This window comes from Carex rostrata, chromosome 27, assembly GCF_964058835.1.
Source record: "Carex rostrata chromosome 27, lpCarRost1.2, whole genome shotgun sequence".
NCBI classification, from domain to species: domain Eukaryota; kingdom Viridiplantae; phylum Streptophyta; class Magnoliopsida; order Poales; family Cyperaceae; genus Carex; species Carex rostrata.
In genome coordinates, this window is record NC_135944.1 from 5,464,586 (window position 1) to 5,486,548 (window position 21,963).

General features: G+C 33.0%; 1 protein-coding gene and 1 long non-coding RNA gene across 2 annotated transcripts in view; one reads left to right on the top strand and one right to left on the bottom strand.

The window, feature by feature from the left end:
* LOC144545048 (uncharacterized) overlaps nt 1-21,963 on the top strand; it is a 73,609-nt gene that overhangs the window by 30,058 nt on the left and 21,588 nt on the right. The window contains exon 2 of the mRNA XM_078293601.1: nt 20-46. Coding sequence (XP_078149727.1) covers nt 20-46 — 27 coding nt within the window. The remainder of the gene's footprint in view (nt 1-19; nt 47-21,963) is intronic.
* Nucleotides 18,363-21,240, bottom strand: LOC144545249 (uncharacterized). The gene is made up of 3 exons (XR_013508446.1): nt 20,894-21,240; nt 20,261-20,527; nt 18,363-19,377 (listed from the first exon to the last, which is right to left on the bottom strand). It is a non-coding gene; the product is annotated as an uncharacterized LOC144545249 (long non-coding RNA).

The following is a 21,963-nucleotide window of genomic DNA, read 5'->3' on the forward strand; positions in this document are numbered from 1 at the left end:
ATTTCAGAAGAAATGGTAGCTGAAATTTCCACATCAACAGAAACGAGTAATGATGACCAAGAACTAGTAGATGAGTGGGTTGTGGAGATAGATGGTCGCCTAGACAACTCCCATGTAACCATACGTCCATCAATGGATAGCAACAGGGAAGAATATCCATCAATAATTGGTAATTGGCAATGTTGGGATGATTTTAGAGCCTCTTTCATACCTGAACCCCTAAAGTGGATATATGTTGCATGTATGAAGCACTACTTTGGTCTCAACGTACGTTCATACATTGTATACATGCAAGAGAAGGTAGATCTAGCCTGGAGCTACTATCGTGGGGTCGATCAATTTCATACTGCTGAAAATAGCAAACGTTTCATAGAACACCTACTGGTTCATAGTTGCTTCTTAATATTTGGAATGATTTTGTTATCAGGGGAACAGGAACCAAAGGATAGTTTGTTTGAAATAATTAATAAAGACAATCCAAAAGGTCTATCGGATATTGAGATTCAAACTATGATAGACTTTATAACACTAGAACCAAGTCGGACACTAGATTACATGTTGACCATGAACTATCAGATACCGTGGTTTGTTGTTGAAGCCATATATACAGAGCTTTCCAACTTGAGCAACATTTTTGTTACCCCAACCAACCAAATTGCATACTTATTCTGTTGCGGCTTCTATCCAGCCAAAATTGACGGAGGTGATACCGATCCAGAAGATGGCTTCAAACATCTACTACACATCTTCCATTGGTCTCGAACACCCGATGGGATGTATGTGGTGGATACAACAATAAGTAGGGTCATCGGTCAGTTCAACATACCTAGCGCAACAGAGTTGCAATTATCACAAACTGCTTTCATAAATAATGAGAGTGCCTCCATTGATGTGTCTTACCATGACGGGAGAATATCTGGAGAGTTGCAATTAACACCCTGGCACCTTTTCAATTATTCCCCTAAACTCTATGAAAGTCTTTTAAGATTTGAAGACCTGTACGTGCCCAGCTGTGGGGTTCCCTTCTCGTCCTATGTTACATGTATGGCGAGCTTGTTAAAAACTGAAGCAGATGTGAGAGTATTGCGAGTGAATGACATCATCCCAGGCACGAGTTTTGATGACAAGGCTGTTTTGCGTTGTGTACAAGAGCTCAAATCCTTAATTAAAGATACTTTAATTTTGCCGAATGAGCTGGCCATTTTGAAGGAGAAGGTGATGGCACATCATAAAAAAAGTGCCTATAGAGTATATGGAGAGTTCAAGAATCGCTACTGCTCCAATCCATGGATAATTATCTCTGTCATCGCTGGCATCTCATTGTTTGTCCTTACTTTTCTTCAAACCTTATATGGTATGCTTAGCTATTACAATCAATGATTGCGCTAAGCTAACTATACACCTATATGTTTACATCATCTTTGTCTTCTTTTCTTTTTTTCGTAATATCATGTATGCAATTTAAATTGGGTGCCAACCGGTGGTTTATCTTTGTAATTTGTTTTTAATGTAATTCATTTGTCATTTTTTATGTGTCTATGTGCGACAATGTGTGATTTTTACCATTGCTCTCGTTGTACAATATTGTTTCACTTAATAAACAACTTATTCAACTATATAAGTTTATGTATGGACCTTTCTTTATTAAATTGAACTTTCTTATGAGAACATACAATTCCGAATCATGAGTGTTTCTCCAAAAGTTCTAATATGGTAAAAAAAAAAATTAATTAATTTACTACCATGCCAATTGATAATCTATAATTTATTAAATCTATGCGTTAAGCAAACCAAGACCTTTCTACACAATTTAATTTACACCCATGCCAATGGTCAATAAATCTATGCTTTAATTAAGCTATCCAAAATTAAAAAAAAAAAAAACTTAAGTTTGAAATGAATAAAAATAAATAAAAATAAAACCTGGTGACCGAGGCCTTATTTAGTTCTACCGAGGACATATCTTAATGCAACTCAATGGGTGCTTAGCCACCCCTATAATTTTAATTTTTTTAATTATATATATTAAAATTTGACTGAAACTTTTTCCTTTTAATTTTTGTATAGTTCAATCCCGCTCACATTATACCAAAATCCAAAATCTAGTGTTGCAATTCTAATGTAGACACAGCTAATTAAAAACGGATTTGTATCCTCTCATGTCTTGTAGAAGATTACCCTTACTTTACGGTTTGAGATTAAATCTCAACCGGTTTGGAATTCGGGCTACAAAGGGGGCAGTATTATTGGGCTTTGAGATTCGTGCCAAGTTAAAATAAGTCCAGATCCAGTAATTGTAAAAGATTCCCTTATCAGGTATTGGATAGGATGTGAATTCATTAAAACCCCCAACTGGAATGGAAATCCATACTGAGCTCCATTTAATTGTAATTAATTTATAAATTATTTAAGGTCCAATAGTTCCTTACTGGGCCCAGCCCATTTCTACATACTATGAATGGACCCAGGTAGAATGATCTTGGCTTTGTTATCTGGTCTACATCCTCTGAGGTAACATAATATTTTATCTTACAATATAAGACCGTCCGTTCAGAATTCGAGGTGTCAAAACAGATCGGACAGTCTAGATCCAAAACCAAAATTTGTGTTACTTTAGTGATCCTTATTCGGCGTTGTTTTCCCCATTTGAGTATCTTCCGATTTGCCCCCTGTAATAACACAAATTCTTTCTTGTATCTCATATCTGATTCATTGATTCCTCTCTCTCTTCTCAAATACAGAGATGCCTCCTCACCTGATGCCCTTCCCATGATTACCAAATCATCGGCATATATCGTGTGTGTCAGTACGGGGGCATTTTGGGCCAATCTTATTCCTTGAATAGCACCAGTTTGTCTAGCAATTTCAACTCTTTTGGAGAGGCATTCCATCACCAGAATAAACAAATACGGAGACAACGGGCAACCTTGTCTTAGTCCCCAATTTGATTTAACAAAACCGTCCCCATGCCCATTCACCAAAACTGTTACTTTTCTATTTTCCATGCAAACTCTTACTATTTCAATCAGCCCTGTTGGGATCTGGACCCTCTTCATCGCCTCCCATATAAATGACCATTTGACAGTATCAAATGCCTTGGAAATATCCGTCTTCAACAAAAACGCTTCCTCTTTATACTCCAAAGTTCCAAAAGAGTGAAGTACTTTCCTAACTAGGATTGCATTATCTGAGATGCTTCTTCCTTTTAGAAATGCAGTTTGTGTTTTATCTTACAATATAGGACCGTCCGTTCAGAATTCGAGGTGTCAAAACAGATCGGACGGTCTAGATCCAAAATCAAAATTTTGTGTTACTTTAGTGATCCTTATTCAGCGTTGTTATCCCCAATTCAGTATCTTCCAATTTGCCCCCTGTAATAACACAAATTCTTTCTTGTATCTCATATCTGATTCATTAATTAGGTTCATTGACCAACTACACGTAACCTTAATTATTGTGAACAATTCCCATTAAATACATAATGAGTACTATAGGCAGATGTTCATTGATCTTTTGATCGATCAAATGATGCAGTTCTATTCATTTCACATAAAACTGCATAATTGAACGTACAACTAGTTGTTCGGACAAACTCAACAAATCTGATTTGTTTAATATTAACAGTTGATATTACGCTGTCAAACATGCATGGTGATGTCTGATCATTCACAGCTCACGGGTGCCCTCAGCCTGTTGTTGATATTATTTATAAAGAAAACCATGTATAATATGCAAGCCCTTCAATTTTTATTCTACCCCACTTCTTTGTCGTTTTTAACAGGAATATAGAATGAATTAAGACTCTAATCAAAGAATATGACCCCACATGCAAGATTGCTTTCTTATACTCAATCTTTCAAGAATTAATAAAGGAATATCGATGTTGAGACAACATTAGTTTTCTATCATATGCAGTAATGAGAAACAAACATAACATCATTTTTTCCTTCTTATTTAGACGATTTAGCCAAGAGTTCCAATCTTTTCATTGTAAGATCTTAAAAATTGCCAAAACCAAATTATATAAATGCCAATCTTGATCGAAACTTTCTCCAAGTTCAAAATAATACGGAAAATATTTCAATCTTATAATAGCATGGTTAGCGTGTAATTCAATTTACTACTCATTTTGTACAACTCTTCAAACTGATATATGATTTAAAAAGTTTTAAGTTTAGGTTTCTTAAAAAATTGTTACGAAAATAAACTTTAAGTTAATTCTAATACATTTATTTATTTATTTTCATTTTTTGACCACTTGACTTGATACTAAATGTCAAAAAAAAATTACAAGTTTTACATATAAACACATGACTCGTGAAATGAATAGTTTTTACAGTTTGAATTCATAGTTTGAAGCATATTTGATAGGTTTTGTAGGCTGGTGGTATTTAGGGCGAAATGCTATTGTAGCCATACTAGCGGGAATCTGTATATATATATATATATATATAGAGGTAGGCTAATATACAATCGATTGTTTCTAAGGTCCCGTACAACCAAGTCATTTTCTGATTTTTAAAGTCCAAATGATCGATCCAAACCGTTAGATGTGATCTCTATATTAAAATGTGCTAGGAGACCAAATTTTACATTTTTTAGAATTTTTTTACTATTTATTAAGCCACTTTGAAAATCGCTGATCCAATGGTAGCTTCTGATTTTACTGTTTGGTTAAGCCACCGTTGGATCAGCGATTTTCAAAGTGGCTTAATAAATAGTAAAAAAATTCCAAAAAATGTAAATTTTGGTCTCCTAGCACATTTTAATATGGATATCACAACTAACGGTTTGGATCGATCATTTGGACTTTAAAAATTCAAAAACGACTTAGTTGCACGGGAGGCTAGGAACAATCAATTGTTTATTAGTCTACCTCTATATATATATATATATATATATAAAAGTATAGAAAAGGTTTAAAAATTAGGTGCTTGTATTTAGATTTCACAATTTAAGGAGAAAAATTGGAACCTTCTCTGACCCTCCATAACATTTTGATTTTAATTATATTACGTATATAATAGTCAAATCTACGAAACTTGTTTGCGCAGGTGGAGAATATATGCCACAAAAATAGGGGACAAGAACAGGAGAGCGCAGGAGGAAAAAGAAATAAGGGGACGGTGCAGAAAAGCAAGGGAGAGTGCCGATAAATAAGTAGATCGACCAAATAATATTTTTCTCTTTTGTTATTTTAACTAGACATTTAATTTTATAACTACTATGCAGTTGATTTAGGGGATTTATTTTAAATTATTGACTAAATTTGATATAATAAGTATGTTAGAATATGTACAAAATTTAAATTATTTGTAAGGATATACCTTAAATTAATCCAATTATTTTTTTAATTTCATACCAACCAGCTGGCGCATATATTAAAACTAGGGTTGGGAGCTCCTAATTTTTAGCATAAATGAAGAACACTTCCTTTTAGCTTGCGAGCTAGCCATCCAGTTATTTCGTTCAAAATTTAGTGACTGGAACCATACTTGTGTAGGATATATATCGATGTTTTTCACAGACGAATGCAATTCCACCAAACTTGTTATTCTTTTAATTTATTTTTGTTTGTGAAAAAGTATAAATGATTTTGAATTTTGAGACTACATTAGTTTTCTTCTTAATGACTCTCGAAGACTTCCAATCTTTTATTTGGGCTTAAAGCTTCTTCTGTTAAAAGGTTGAGTCTACACAGCTTGCACCACAGAGGGATTAAGAGTGTGAAGGAGAGGATTTGTAATCGTCTCTTCTCCACTTGACCACTTGCATTTATAAATCTCCTTAGACAAAATAGACAAATTTGATGAACAACATCCTACACAGTAATATAGAATTTTATTCCGCCGCCCCTAGCTACTGCTTTGTCGTTTTTAACAGTAATATAGAATAAAATTTTCTTCCGCTCTTTAATTAAGACTCTAACCAAAGAATAAAACCCCACAAGATTGATTTCTTAGACTCAATCTTTCAAAAATTAATAAAATATTTTATGTTTGACACAACATTAGTTTTCTATCAGAGTAAGACTATCTAGCTAAGAGTTACAATCATTTAATTATAATATATTAGAATTGCCAAAACCAAATTATATAAGTGTCAGTGTTGATCTAAAAATTCTCCAACTTCAAAATAATATGGAAACAATTTCAAACTTATAATAGCAAGGTTCGCGAATAATTCTACTTCGTACCATTTAATTATTGGAAATAAATTCGATATTTATTGAAATTATGAGTATCCAGAATTTCATGAGCGGAAGAACATACTAATTTTACTTTGAAAAATATATATAAGTATATAATGTTTTAAAATAATAGGCGTTTGCATTTAGATTTCCAACAACTTCTAATTGCTTTACTCAAATCACCTTGTTGATCAGCCCAAAGTTTTTCAATTTTAAACCGAAGATAGAGAATAAATTTAAAGGAAAATGAAGTATAATAAAGAAAATTTTATAGGACCTTTTTTGTCCCGACGTGTAATAGTCCAATCTACACGGCTCGCTACACAGAGAGAGTTTGAAAGCGTAGCAGAGGATCTCTATAGTCTTCTCTTGTCCACTTTGACCATTACCTCTATAAATCTCCCAAGTTTTCTTATTCGCCTCCTCAGCATTTGGAGAAAGAGCCATAGAGACAAAGACAGACGTCCTCTCCTCTTTGGTACTTATCTCTACATTTTCTCTTTAATTCTCAGCATTTTTTTTTGAAAAATAGTGGTATTTACTACCCATTTCATAGAAATCAAAATCCATAGTATAATTGTTCTAATACCTAAAATTGGTACTAAAATCAACCATGGCAAGTCTATATAGCTGTGCAAAGTAGAAACAAAAGCATAATCCAAAGCATTAAACCATGCCCCCAATACAAAGTAACCATCTTAAGAAAACACAAAAACATCATAACATGTATAAAGCTAAGTACTACAAGTTTAATAAGTCTTCATTCTCTTCTGCGTCGTCAGACATTGGATATGGGGTGTTGCCATCCCTAGAACCCTGCCCTACAAGATCCAAAGCTTGGGTCGTGTCTGGGTTCCTTTCCTCTTCCAGCGGAAGGAGATCTGGGAGATTCTTAACATCAAATGACATTATTAGATTTAATTTAGATAATGAATCATCCTTCTTAGATTTACACCAAAATTGAGTCAAAGCTATAATTCTCAGCATTTCATTCTTTTAATTCTAATTTTTATTTGTCCCATCGATAAGTTTTCACATTACTTTAGAACGGTTACTGATTAAACCGTTATCTATTGGTAAGATTTAGTTTGATGTTAGATCACCTTCAAACTAGGTAATGATCGGAATTATAGTTTAAGTTGAGTGCCTCGTTTGTAACAATTTTTGTATATCTAGGCTTAACGCTACACGTTTCAATATTTAACATGAGCTTATGAGCTTAATTCTTGTATTTAGTCAAATAATTAATGGACCGTTAAAAAAAAAGTGATTTTGAGGGTTCATGAAACTTTAAAAATAAAGATATAAAATATGAGCTTACAAAATCTTGTGAAGATATAAAATATGAGCTTATGAGCTTAAATCTTGTTTTTTTTTATGAGTTTACGAAATCACTGTTTTTGAACCGTTCAAAAAAACAGTGATTTTTTACCATCTTCAAAAATAGTAAAAAAATTCAAAAATTATAAAATTTGATCATCAACCATATTTTAGTATGGATATCATGTTAAACGGTTTGGATCAATAATTTACACTTTAAATGAAGATATAAAATATGAGGTATGAAAGGTATGAGGCATTGGAACGTCCCTCCTCTTTTTTAATTTTTAAGTATAACTATATAAGTTTTATTATTATGATACATTAATTAATTGTACAATATTTTATAATATTACTTTAGTAAAATTATGATAAAATTAATTTGTCCAACATATTTTGTTGTTTTATTTAATATAAAAATTTTACAATTTCATTTCATTTATTTAATAATTTACATTGTAAAATAAGGGTATCAATACAATAATTTTTATATTTAATATAAGCTCTCAATTTAATTGGTAGTTATTCATTATTTGTTTTGTTACCCGTTATATTAACGGATAAGGGTAATTACGTGGTTAGGATTAATTTTATATGGGTATAAAATTGCCCTCAAGATCCTTAGTTTTACCCATTTGACACCCCTTGTTTTACTTTTGTAAATTGATAAATTTTTACATTAAAACTATAATTTATGAAGCCTTAACTTTTGCCATGCTTCTTCTTTTAGTATCCCTTCATATTCAATATTTAATGACGTTCCACATTATTTCAGAACAGCAATTGTTTGTGGATTAATCGATAAGAGCATCAGAAATGAGTTATGATGACCAAGAACAGGCTGATGAGTGGGTTATGGAGATAGAAGGTCGCCTAGACGACAAAATAATTACCAGACGTCCATCAATGGATAGCAACATTGAAGAATATCCATCAATAATTGGTAACTGGAAATGTTGGGATGATTTTGCGGCCTCTTTCATACCTGAAACCCAAAAGTGGATATATGTTGCATGTATGAAGCACTACTTTGGTCTCAACGTACGTTTATACCTTGCATATATGCAAGACATGGTAGATCTAGCCTGGAGCTACTATCATGGGGTCGATCAATTTCAACTTGCTGAAAATAACAAACGTTTCATAGAACACCTACTGGTCAATAGTTGCTTCTTAATATTTGGGATGATTTTGTTATCAGGGGATAAGAAACTAGAGGATAGTTGGTATGAAATAATTAATAAAGAGAATGCAAAAGGTCTATCGGATAAAGACATTCAAAATATAATAAACTTTATTTTACGTGAACCAACGCAGACCAGAGGTTACATGTTGACCATAAACTACCAGATACCATGGTTTGTTGTCGAAGCTGTATATACAGGGCTTTCTAACTTAAGCGAGCTTTTTGTTACCCCAATCCACAAAATTGCGTACTTATTCTGTGACAGTTTCAAGCAAACCTCTCTTAACAAAATCGACGGAGGTGGTACCGTTCCAGAAGATGGCTTCAAACATCTACTACACATCTGCCATTGGTCTCGAACCACCGATGGGATGTATGTGGTGAATGCAACATTAAGTAAGTACTTTGGCGAGTTCAATATACCTAGCGCATCAGAGTTGCAATTATCTCAAACTGTTTTCATAAATAATGAGAGTACTTCCATCGATGTGTCTTACTGTGACGATAGAATATCTGGAGTGTTGCAATTAACACCCTGGTACCTTTTCAATTATTGCCCTAAATACTATGAAAGTCTTTTAAGATTTGAAGACCTGTACGGGCACAGATGTGGGGTCCCCTTCTTGTCCTATGTTACATGTATGGCGAACTTGTTAAAAACTGAAGCTGATGTGAGAGTATTGCGAGCGAATGACATCATCCCAGGCACGAGTTTTGACGACAAGAATGTTTTGCGCACTGTTCAAGACCTCAGAACTTTAATTGATGATTCTCTCAAAATGCCGAATGAGCTGGCCATTTTGGAGGAGAAGGTGATGACACATCATAAACAAAGTGTCTATAGAGTAATTGGAGAGTTCAAGAAACGCTACTGCTCCAATACATGGATAATCATATCTGTCATTGCCGGCATCTGTTTGTTTGTGCTTACTTTTATTCAAACCATATATGGTACGCTTAGGTACTACAAACAATGATCGATTGAGCTAAGCTAAGTATAAACCTTTATTTTTACATCTTGTATTCTTTTCTTTTATCCAATTTAAATTGTGTGAGCACCGGTGGTTTATCTTTATTCAATTCACTATGTTGTTTGTTGTAACATCTTGTATGTTTTGTATTTTCTTTTTTTTTCAATATATGCATGTCATTTGTCATTTTTTATGTGCCTGTGAAGGACAATGTGTGATTTGTACCTTTGCTCTCGTTGTACAATATGTATATGTATATGTATGGATCTTCACCTAATTAACAAACAACTTATTCAACTATACAAGTATATGGATGGATCTTTCTTTATTAATATTAAAATTTTCTTATGAGAAGTTGAGAACATATAATTCCTTCGAATCATGAGTGTCTCCAAAAGTACGAATTTCTCATATTAATTAATTTGCTCCCATGCCAATTAATTAAATCTACGTTTTAAGCAAACCAAGGCCTTTCTACAAAATTTTAATATTGATTTGAGGATATCCCTTCAATAAATAGAAAGGAAAAATAAAGGTTTTGAGATGAATTAAAAAAAAAAAACCTGGTGACCCAATGCCTTATTTTAGTTCTATGGATGGCGGATTTTAATGCAACTCAATGGGTGCTTAGCCGCCCCTGTTGTTTTAATTATTTTAATTATATATTAAAATTTGATTGAATTGTTTTTCCTTTAAATTTTTATATACTTCAATCCCCCTCACAAATTAGTTTGTACACATATAATATTTAGTTTCTGGTTGTGAACAAAGACTCAGTCTAGCACTAATTCAAACAGAAATTCAGCTAGCACTAATATTTAGATTGCTAAGGGATTGTTTAGTCTGACGTGTCAATTGTTTTTGTTATTGTTGGGATGTGTCCGAATTTTTAATTTACCAAATTTTCTTTAAAAAAAATCATTGCTTAACGACACGCAGGCAAAATTATTGGACTAAATTATTTCTTTCTCCGTAACTCCAACACTCTCTCTCTCCTAAAAAAACGAAACCCCTTTCATTCAATTTTTTCCTCAATTTGGATTTGCCTATATTTTCCCTTCATTTTGGCATCTCAATTGTTAAAACCCCAACTGGAATGAAAATCCATACTGAGCTCCATTTAATTGTAACTAACTTCAAATTATTTAAGGCCCAATAGTTCCTTACTGGGCCCAGCCCATTTCTACATACTATGAATGGACCAGGTAGAATGATCTCGGCTTTGTTATCTGGTCCTATCGTCTGTTCAGAATTCGAGGTGTGTCAAAACAGATCGGACGGTGTAGATCCAAAATCAAAATTTGTGTTACTTTAGCGATCCTTATTCGGCGTTGTTATCCCCAATTTAGTATCTTCCGATTTGCCCCCTGTAATAACACAAATTCTTTCTTGTATCTCATATCTGATTCATTAGGTTCATTGATCAACTACACATAACCTTAATTATTGTGAACAATTCCCATTAAATACATAATGAGTACTATAGGCAGTATGTTCATTGACTCAAATGGCATGGAGGGTGCTGATTCCCAATCTTTTCATTATAAGATCTTAAAAATTGCCAAAACCAAATTATATAAATGCCAATGTTGATCTAAATTTTCTCCAAGTTCAAAATAATACGGAAAATATTTCAATCTTAATTATAATAGCATGGTTGGCGTGTAATTCAATTTACTACTCATTTTGTACAACTCTTCAAATTGATATATGATTTAAAAAGTTTCAAGTTTAGGTTTCTTAAAAAATTGTTAAGAAAATAAACTTTAAATTAATTCTAATACATTCATTTTTTTATCGGTTGACTTGATACTAAATGTCAAAAAAAATTTATAAGTTTCACATATAAACACATAACTCGTGAAATACATTGGTTCATCGAAAATCAATATCCCGCCACAAAGCTTGCAAGGAATTGTAGTAATCTTCGACTTGCCCACCCGAATGTTTTAGGCAAGAGACCTTCTTTTTGAAGTCATAACTTTACGATGTATCTCTGCCATCGAAGAATGTGGTAGCAATCACATCCCACACATCTTTTGTTGTTGGAAAACAAATAAAATTTCCAACTAAATTTGGTGTAAGTGAATTTATCATCCAACCTTTCACAATTCAGTCATCGATCTTCCATTTGTGATAGGTCGGATTGTTTTGTCACATTGTTTGCAGATGGTTATCATAGTTCCCCGTTTAAATGCCCCAACTTGTCCTTGCTGAGCACAAACATCTCCACCACCTGTGACCACAGCCCGAAATTAGTTCCATCGGTGCAGCAGCTCCTTCAATGTGAGGTGCTCGTGCTTCCATCTGATTCATGGTTAGGATGAGTTGTGCGAGTCTCTCCAATAGAACATTAGTTCCACTCGACTCCCCTGACTCTGCCTTGTCTTTGTCAGTTCCAGACATGACAGAGATTCAGTTGAACCACTGTTATACTTCTCACAAATCAATAAACACCCCACGTGTACTCTGATACCATGTCACAAAGTTAGAAATGAGTAAATAACACACAACTCCATGAAACTCCCTTCCCACCCTAGTTTTATTTCATTGATAGCAATCTCTTTTACATAAAAAATGTTTTCGGCTGTCTCTAGATGAATTTGGGTAAAGAAACCTTTACTCAAAAATTAGTACCCACCTGAGGCAACCTAAGGGCAGTTATTAACGACTCCATATGCTTCAGATTTTCTCGCTTGAATGAAAGAAATTTGATTTTATTAGAAAATTAATATTTAATTTATACCTTTCATTTATCGGACTGTGTGCGTGTTAGACAAAGAATCATATAAGAAGCGAAGTGAAGAAGAAAAATATAAAGCAGCTTATAATCAGAAATATAAAATTAGAAATATGTGAAAGAGTTAAATAGTAAAATAATATATTGTCCTTTTTTAAGCATTGACTGCACATCATGAGGTGCAAGCTTTGTGCAGCACTTTGGTGTATATATAGAGATAGGTTTTAGATTCATTAGGTTCATTGATCGACTTTATACACGTAACCTTAATTATTGTGAACAATTCCCATTAAATACATAATAAGTACTATAGGCAGTATGTTCATTGATCTTTGGATCAAATGATGCAGTTCTATTCATTTCACATAAGACTGCATAATTGAACGTACAACTAGTTGTTGGGACAAACTCAACAAATCTGATTTGTTTAATATTAACAGTTGATATTACGCTGTCAAACATGTATGGTGATGTCCCGATCGAGAAGTCTGATCATTGACAGCTCACGGGTGCCCTCAGCCTGTTGTTGATATTATTTATAAAGAAAACCATGTATAATATGCAAGCCCTTCAATTTTAATTCTACCCGACTTCTTTGTCGTTTTTAACAGGAATATAGAACAAATTAAGACTCTAATCAAAGAATATGACCCCACATGCAAGATTGCTTTCTTATACTCAATCTTTCAATAATTAATAAAGGAATCGATGTTGAGACAACATTAGTTTTCTATCACATGCAGTAATTATGAGAAACTAACAGAACATCATTTTTTTCCTTCTTAGACGATTTAGCTAAGAGTTCCAATCCTTTCATTATAAGATCTTAAAAATTGCCAAAACCAAATTATATAAATGCCAATGTTGATCTAAACTTTCTCCAAGTTCAAAATAATACGGAAAATATTTCAATCTTATAATAGCATGGTTAGCGTGTAATTCAATTTACTACTCATTTTGTACAACTCTTCAAACTGATATATGATTTAAAAAGTTTTAAGTTTAGGTTTATTAAAAAATTGTTACGAAAATAAACTTTAAGTTAATTCTAATACATTTATTTATTTATTTTCATTTTTTGTCCACTTGACTTGATACTAAATGTCAAAAAAAAATTACAAGTTTTACATATAAACACATGACTCGTGAAATGAATAGTTTTTACAGTTTGAATTCATAGTTTGAAGCATATTTGATAGGTTTTGTAGGCTGGTGGTATTTAGGGTGAAATGCTATTGTAGCCATACTAGCGGGAATCTATATATATATATATATATATATATATATATATATATAGAGGTAGGCTAATATACAATCGATTGTTCATGAGGTCCCGTACAACCAAGTCATTTTCTGATTTTTAAAGTCCAAATGATTGATCCAAACCATTCATCTTGTTCTCCATATTAATATGTGCTTGGAAACCAAATTTTACATTTTTTTGAATTTTTTTACTATTTATTAAGCCACTTTGAAAATCGCTGATTCAACGGTAGCTTCTGGTTTTACTGTTTTGTTAAGCCACCGTTGGATCAGCGGTTTTCAAAGTGGCTTAATAAATAGTAAAAAAATTCAAAAAAATGTAAAATTTGGTCTCCAAGCACATATTAATATGGAGAACAAGATGAACGGTTTGGATCGATCATTTGGACTTTAAAAATAAGAAAATGACTTGGTTGTACGGGACCTCAGGAACAATCGATTGTATATTAGCCTACCTCTATATATATATATATATATATATAGGTAGGCTAATAAACAATCGATTGTTCCTAGCATCCCGTGCAACTAAGTCGTTTTTGAATTTTTAAAGTCCAAATGATCGATCCAAACCGTTAGATGTGATCTCTATATTAAAATGTGCTAGGAGACCAAATTTTACATTTTTTAGAATTTTTTTACTATTTATTAAGCCACTTTGAAAATCGCTGATCCAATGGTAGCTTCTGATTTTACTGTTTGGTTAAGCCTGTTGTTGGGATCGATCCAAACTGTTGTTGGTAGCTTCTGATTTTACTATTTTTTACTATTTTTTTTACTTTCTCCAAAATGATGCAGTTCTATTCATTTCACATAAAACTGCATAATTGAACGTACAACTAGTTGTTGGGATAAACTCAACAAATCTGATTTGTTTAATATTAGCAGTTGATATTACGCTGTCAAACATGTATGGTGATGTCCCGATCGAGATGTCTGATCATTGACAGCTCACGGGTGCCCTCAGCCTGTTGTTGATATTATTTATAAAGAAAACCATGTATAATATGCAAGCCCTTCAATTTTTATTCTACCCCACTTCTTTGTCGTTTTTAACAGGAATATATAATAAATTAAGACTCTAATCAAAGAATATGACCCCACATGCAAGATTGCTTTCTTATACTCAATCTTTCAAGAATTAATAAAGGAATCGATGTTGAGACAACATTAGTTTTCTATCACATGCAATAATGAGAAACTAACAGAACATCATTTTTTCCTTCTTAGACGATTTAGCTAAGAGTTCCAATCCTTTCATTATAAGATCTTAAAAATTGCCAAAACCAAATTATATAAATGCCAATGTTGATCTAAACTTTCTCCAAGTTCAAAATAATACGGAAAATATTTCAATCTTATAATAGCATGGTTAGCGTGTAATTCAATTTACTACTCATTTTGTACTACTCTTCAAACTGATATATGATTTAAAAAGTTTTAAGTTTAGGTTTCTTAAAAAATTGTTACGAAAATAAACTTTAAGTTAATTCTAATACATTTATTTATTTATTTTCATTTTTTGACCACTTGACTTGATACTAAATGTCAAAAAAAAATTACAAGTTTTACATATAAACACATGACTCGTGAAATGGGTTGTTTTAACAGTTTGAATTCATAGTTTGAAGCATATTTGATAGATTTTGTAGGCTGGTGGTATTTAGGGCGAAATGCTACTGTAGCCATACTAGCGGGAATCTAAATATATATATATATATATATATATGAGGAGGGTTCAAATGCACTCAAATTTTTGTGCACCCAAATGCACCATATATTTCAAATTCTTTTTCTCCGTTTTGAAAGTCCGAATAGTCAATCCGAACTATTAGATGCGATCTATATATTAAGATGTGCTTGGAGACCAAATTTTACATTTTTTGGAATTTTTTACTATTTATTAAGCCATTTTGAAAATCGCTTATTTTATATTTTCTGGACCATTGGATCAGCGATTTTTCAAAGTGGCTTAATATAAATAGTAAAAAAATTCCAAAAAATATAAAATTTGGTCTCCAAGCACATCTTAATATATAGATCGCATCTAACGGTTCGGATTGACTATTCGGACCTTGAAAACGGAGAAAAAGGATAGGGTGCATTTGAACCCTCGTCTATATATACATATACATGTATGTATATACATATACATGTATGTATATATGTATATATATAAGTATAGAAAAGGTTTAAAAATTAGGTGCTTGTATTTAGATTTCACAATTTAAGGAAAAAAATTGGAACCTTACTCTGACCCTCCATAACATTTTGATTCTAATTATATTACGTATATAATAGTCAAATCTACGAAACTTGTTTGCGCAGGTGGAGAATATATGCCACAAAAATAGGGGACAAGAACAGGAGAGCACAGGAGGAAAAAAAAAATAAGGGGACGGTGCAGAAAAGCAAGGGAGAGTGCTGAAAAATAAGTAGATCTACCAAATTCTTAACTAAAAAATAATATTTTTTTCTTTTATTATTTTAACTAGACATTTAATTTTATAACTACTGTGCAGTTGATTTAAGGGATTTATTTTAAATTATAGACTAAATTTGATATAATAAGTATGTTAGAATATGTACAAAATTTAAATTATTTGTAAGGATATACCTTCAATTAATCCAATTATTTTTTTTTAATTTCATACCAACCAGCTGGCGCATATATTAAAACTTGGGTTGGGAGCTCCTAATTTTTAGCATAAATGAAGAACAGTTCGTTTTAGCTTGCGAGCTAGCCATCCAGTTATTTCGTTCAAAATTTAGTGACTGGAACCATACTTGTGTAGGATATCGATGTTTTTCACAGACGAATGCAATTCCACCAAACTTGTTATTCTTTTAATTTATTTTTGTTTGTGAAAAAGTATAAATGATTTTGAATTTTGAGACTACATTAGTTTTCTTCTTAATGACTCTCGAAGACTTCCAATCTTTTATTTGGGATTAAAGCTTCTTCTGTTCAAAGGTTGAGTCTACACAGCTTGCACCACAGAGGGATTAAGAGTGTGAAGCAGAGGATTTGTGGTCGTCTCTTCTCCACTTGACCCCTTGCATTTATAAATCTCCTTAGACAAAATAGACAAATTTGATGAACAACATCCTACACAGTAATATAGAATTTTATTCCGCCCCTAGCTACTGCTTTGTCGTTTTTAACAGTAATATAGAATAAAATGTTCTTCCGCTCTTTAATTAATTAAGACTCTAACCAAAGAATAAAACCCCACAAGATTGCTTTCTTAGACTCAATCTTTCAAAAATTAATAAACTATTTTATGTTTGAGACAACATTAGTTCCAATCATTTAATTATAATATATTAGAATTGCCAAAACCAAATTATATAAGTGCCAGTGTTGATCTAAAAATTCTCCAACTTCAAAATAATTTGGAAACAATTTCAAACTTATAATAACAAGGTTCGCGAATAATTATACTTCATACTCTTTATATTTGGAAAGTCTTCAAACAGATATATGATTTAAAAAGTTTTAAGTGCTTACATTTCCTAAATATTTAACAAAATGAATTGAAGCTAATTTTAATGTATTCATTTTCTATCATTTTTTTATGACTTAACTTGATACTAAATGTCAAGAAAATTTAATAAATTTTACATATAAACGCATTAATCATGAAATCGATCGGTTATAACGGTTTCAATTCATCGTTTGAAGCATATTTGATAAATTTTGTGGGCTGGTGGTATATAGGGCAAACTGCCACCAATAACATAGTGGCCGGAATGTAAAAGTATTATATGTATTACAAATATTAGGTGTTTGTATTGAGATTTCACAAATTTAAAAAAAAAAATGAAACCTTTTCTGACTTGGTAGGTAATAGATAACATTTTGATTTTAAGTATATTAGTAATGTGATTACATATATAATAGTCGGACTAATCTACAAAAATTGTTGGCGCGGGTGGATAATACATGACCAGAAGTATGATCATTCACGGTTCATGGGTGGGCCCAGGCTGTTGTTGATATTATATATAAAGAAAACCATGTATAATATGCAAGTCTTTCAAATTTTATTCTACCCTACTTCATTGTCGTTTTTAACATGATTATAGAATAAAATTTTCTTCCGCACTCTAATTAAGACTCAAATAAAAAATATGACCCCACAATATTACTTTCTTATACTAAATCTTTCAAAAAATATATAAAAGATTTGAAGTTTGAGACAACATTAGTTTTCTATTATACTAATGAGAAACTAACACAACATTTTTCCTTCTTAGACTATCACTAGTACAAAAAACCCCTTCACTGACTGTTAAAATACCCCTACACCGACTGTTATGGCGGCGTCAGTAAAACCAGCGCCAGTGAAGATTAACTTTTACTGACTCTCTAAAAACAGTCAGTGTTGGGTTCAACACTGACTGTTTTAAAGCGTCAGTGTTGAACACCAACACCGACTCTTTTGAAAAAGAGTCAGTGTTGACACCAACACCGACTCTTTTGGAAAAGAGTCAGTGTTGAGCACCAACACCGACTCTTTTTCAAAAGAGTCAGTGTTGAGCACCAACACCGACTCTTTTTCAAAAGAGTCAGTGTTGTGCACCAACACCGACTGTTTTTCTGTGTTGGCATGATTTTGTTTTGCTAGCCATATATTACCATTCAACATTTATTGACATTAAAAAATTAATATGCCACAATCACAAACAAAAGACACCAAACAAGTTAATTGCCATTAAAAATTATCAAATTACATGTTATCCAAATTACATGCCATATATCCACAAAACACACAAAAGACACCAAATTTTATCCAAGTTAATTGCCATCAAAAATCTATTTACTTGACTTAAATAAAAAATGCTTCTCTTTCTTGCAACCTATAACTAATATAAAGGATAGTACCACCCGAGAAGAGATGACATTCAATTGACGAGGCCTATTCAACATAATCAACCTCACATTGATCAATGGAAAGAAAACCAACCCAAAACTACTTATATCCATAAATAGCTTCATCTGAATCCTGGAACAATTGTGTTTTCCCTAATAATGCTTGCATTTCATTCCAATTCTTTTATGCCCTGACCGAACAAAGCTTTCATGCATCCATGTCTGTCAGAGATGAAAACTTTCAAAAATAGAGGTTACAAAGTGCAATTACAAACCTGAAATCATGGCCCCACTCGGATATGCAATGCGCTTCATCAACAGCCAACAAACAAATCCCAGCCTCTAGCAAACTGTACCAGAACCTATTAATTATTACACATGCAAATAGGTTGTTTAGAGATAAACACATATCAACTTATAATTCAAAAGCAAGCTTCTCCATGTACCATCAGTTAAACACTCCTAAACTTGATAAAGGGAAGAGAGGTGAAATAACTGAAAATAGGTTGTTTAGCCAACCAAACTAGCAAATTAACATATCTGCCAATAGCATTTAACATCTTATGAATTGTATTATCCTTTTCAGCCTATTTGCAAATAAAATATTCAGGAGTCTTGACATTTCTAAGCTATGTATACTTTGAGAATTATGAAGTACCTGCCAACAATGTTAACCACAGATTATTTTTTGTTTTTATCAGCACCAGTATCGAAATCATAAATAAGGCACCTCAAATTGAGCCAAGTTATGACGAGGACTGATGAAACCAAGAGAATAAAATATCTTTTAGCAAAGAATAAGCTTGTTCTGAAATAAGCTGCGGCCGCACCAATCTGTAATTTACAGATGAACCAGAATTATATGTTAATTTGTAGTTTGAATATAATAATTGTATATAATAATCTCGAATTGTTTAATGCTGACTAGACCAAACTTAGTAAAAAAATGAAGAATGGAACTGGTATGATAAATTGGCCAGTCAGTATTAATGAGTAGCCTAATAGTAATACTTGGGAATTATTATAGATAAATTGGCCAAACTGGTATGAAAAAAATCTTCCTCACTAACACATGCATGACCTGTATTCAAAAGTTCTGGTATTAACCGACTGAGATCTCAGCCATGCCAAACACAGATAAATTTTACTAGCACAACTTGGAACTTTTACTGCATGATAAAACTTGTTACTGGTATGATTCAATTAGTAGATTGACTGACTACCAAACTGTCGAGTTTCTCAAAAAAAAGTCTGACTAGCTAACACTGCATTTCCACCCAATCAAATCCAGCAATTGGTACGTTATAGATCTACAGGTCAGAACAGAAACATCTGGATTTTGGCATCACTTTGCAATTCATACTTCTATTTAGGTTTACTTAAGCGTCTGATTTTACTCGATTCACACAAGGCAGCACTCAAGGGTTGTAACAGTCAACAAGGAAAAAGGATAGCAATGCTCAGATCATAATCGAAACAAGGCACAAACTGTCACTATATCAATTATCGTATCGAATGCCCAATTCGGATAATTAGCACAACACCAATCATCAACAGAGAAGGGAAGAATCAAGCACAGTAGTGTATGTCTCATGGAAAAACAACCCAACCAGTTGCCTCCGGGAAAATCAACAACCCTCGAGGCCAATCATAACAATTCAAAGCACTCAGTCAAGACACAAGATTGATAATTTAGAGTCGGGTTTGAAGAAATTACCCGAAATAGCAAGGCATTAGTGAGGGAGATGGAAAGTGGCCGGTACCAAAGAAGTACCTCGCGTCACGGCCATCAACTAGCAAATTCACCATCACACCGAGACAACAGAAGAATTCAGAAGCACCAAGAGGACAGCGCTTCAAGCACCCGTATTTCAACCGAGAGACAACCACGCACCGAGTTTCTCAAAATCACAACGACCTCTGAAAGAATTTGTGCTTGAGACTCGTTAAGCATTGCGGCAAAACCCGAGAACCATGCTTATAGCTGTACACAATTGAACTCACTGCTTATAGATGGAATACGCAAGTAAAGTCAAATTGATAAGCCTTGAGATTTCTACTTGACATAATTTGTAAAGGGTTTGAGCCTAACGTCATAAACCTATAACACTCTTATAAATGGGCTGTACAAGAAAGTTGAAATTGAGAAGGCAATGGATTATCTACATGACATGAAACCAGTACCAGTATGAACCTGATGTCGTGACCTTTAACACTCTTATAGATGGATTATGAAAGAAAAGGCATTGTGTTTGTAAAGTCCAGTACCAGTATATAGGACCCAATGAAACCAGTACCAGTATCCAAAGGGCAAAATGGGAAATCGCACCAAATTAATGAAATTAATTACCTTGAGAAGCTGAATATCTGTTGAAGAGCACAACTGCGTGCTTAGTACTCATGTGCTCGGGGTAGGGTTTGTGCTCGGGGCAGAGAGCTGAAGCTGAAGCTTAGGCGGAGAGCACAGGGAAGCTGAAGCGGAGGGAAGCTGAGGCGGAGGGAAGCTGAGGCGGAGGGAAGCTGAGGCGGAGAGCAAGAGAGGGTTTAGGGCTGGGCGAAAAGGGTGAGGTATGGCGGCTAGAAGGTCTGAAGAGAGCGAGAGAGACGGAGAGCGTTTATCGCAAAGAAGAGGGAAATGAAATTTAGAAGGGGAAATGAAGTTCTTCGCGGCTAAAATCGAAACATATAACCGGGAACGAAAATTTCAGCGGCATCTGCAAAAAAAAATCACCGACGGTTTTAAAAAAAAGGGTCACTGTTGAGAGCAACACTGACGGTTTTAGATAAAAGGGTCAGTGTTAAGAGCAACACTGACTGTTTTTTGAAAAACAGTCAGTGTTTAGAGCAATACTGACTGTTTTCGAAAATAGTCAGTGTTAGTGTCAACATTGACTGTTTTTTGAAAAACAGTCAGTATTGATTATCAACACTGACGGTTTTTCAAAAAAAAGTCAGTGTTGAACACCAACACTGACTGTTTTTTTGAAAACCGTGAGTGATTTTTTTTGGTAGAAAGTTAAAAAATTTGCAAGGAAGAAAAATAAAAAAGTTTGCAAAATAATTTTGTATATATAGGATTATATTATATAGATTGAATTTTATTTAAGAGATATATTCTTTGCAAAAGTTTATGAGATAAAAAATATTAAACATAACCAAAATAAATTTTTCGAAGTTCGATCATGTCTAAGCTTCAATCCAACTAGAAGTGTTTATAGTGCTTCGATGTTTCAATATTTGATCCTCTTGATTGATAGGTAAATGAAAATAAAATAAAATTTCATTGCACATCAACCGTTGATTGATTACGTAAAAATGAACGATATGAAATTATTGGCTCAATTTCAAGAGACAAATAACGATAAAATTATATAAAATTGACATTTATAAGCATTATTTGACATATAAGATGTAAAAAGA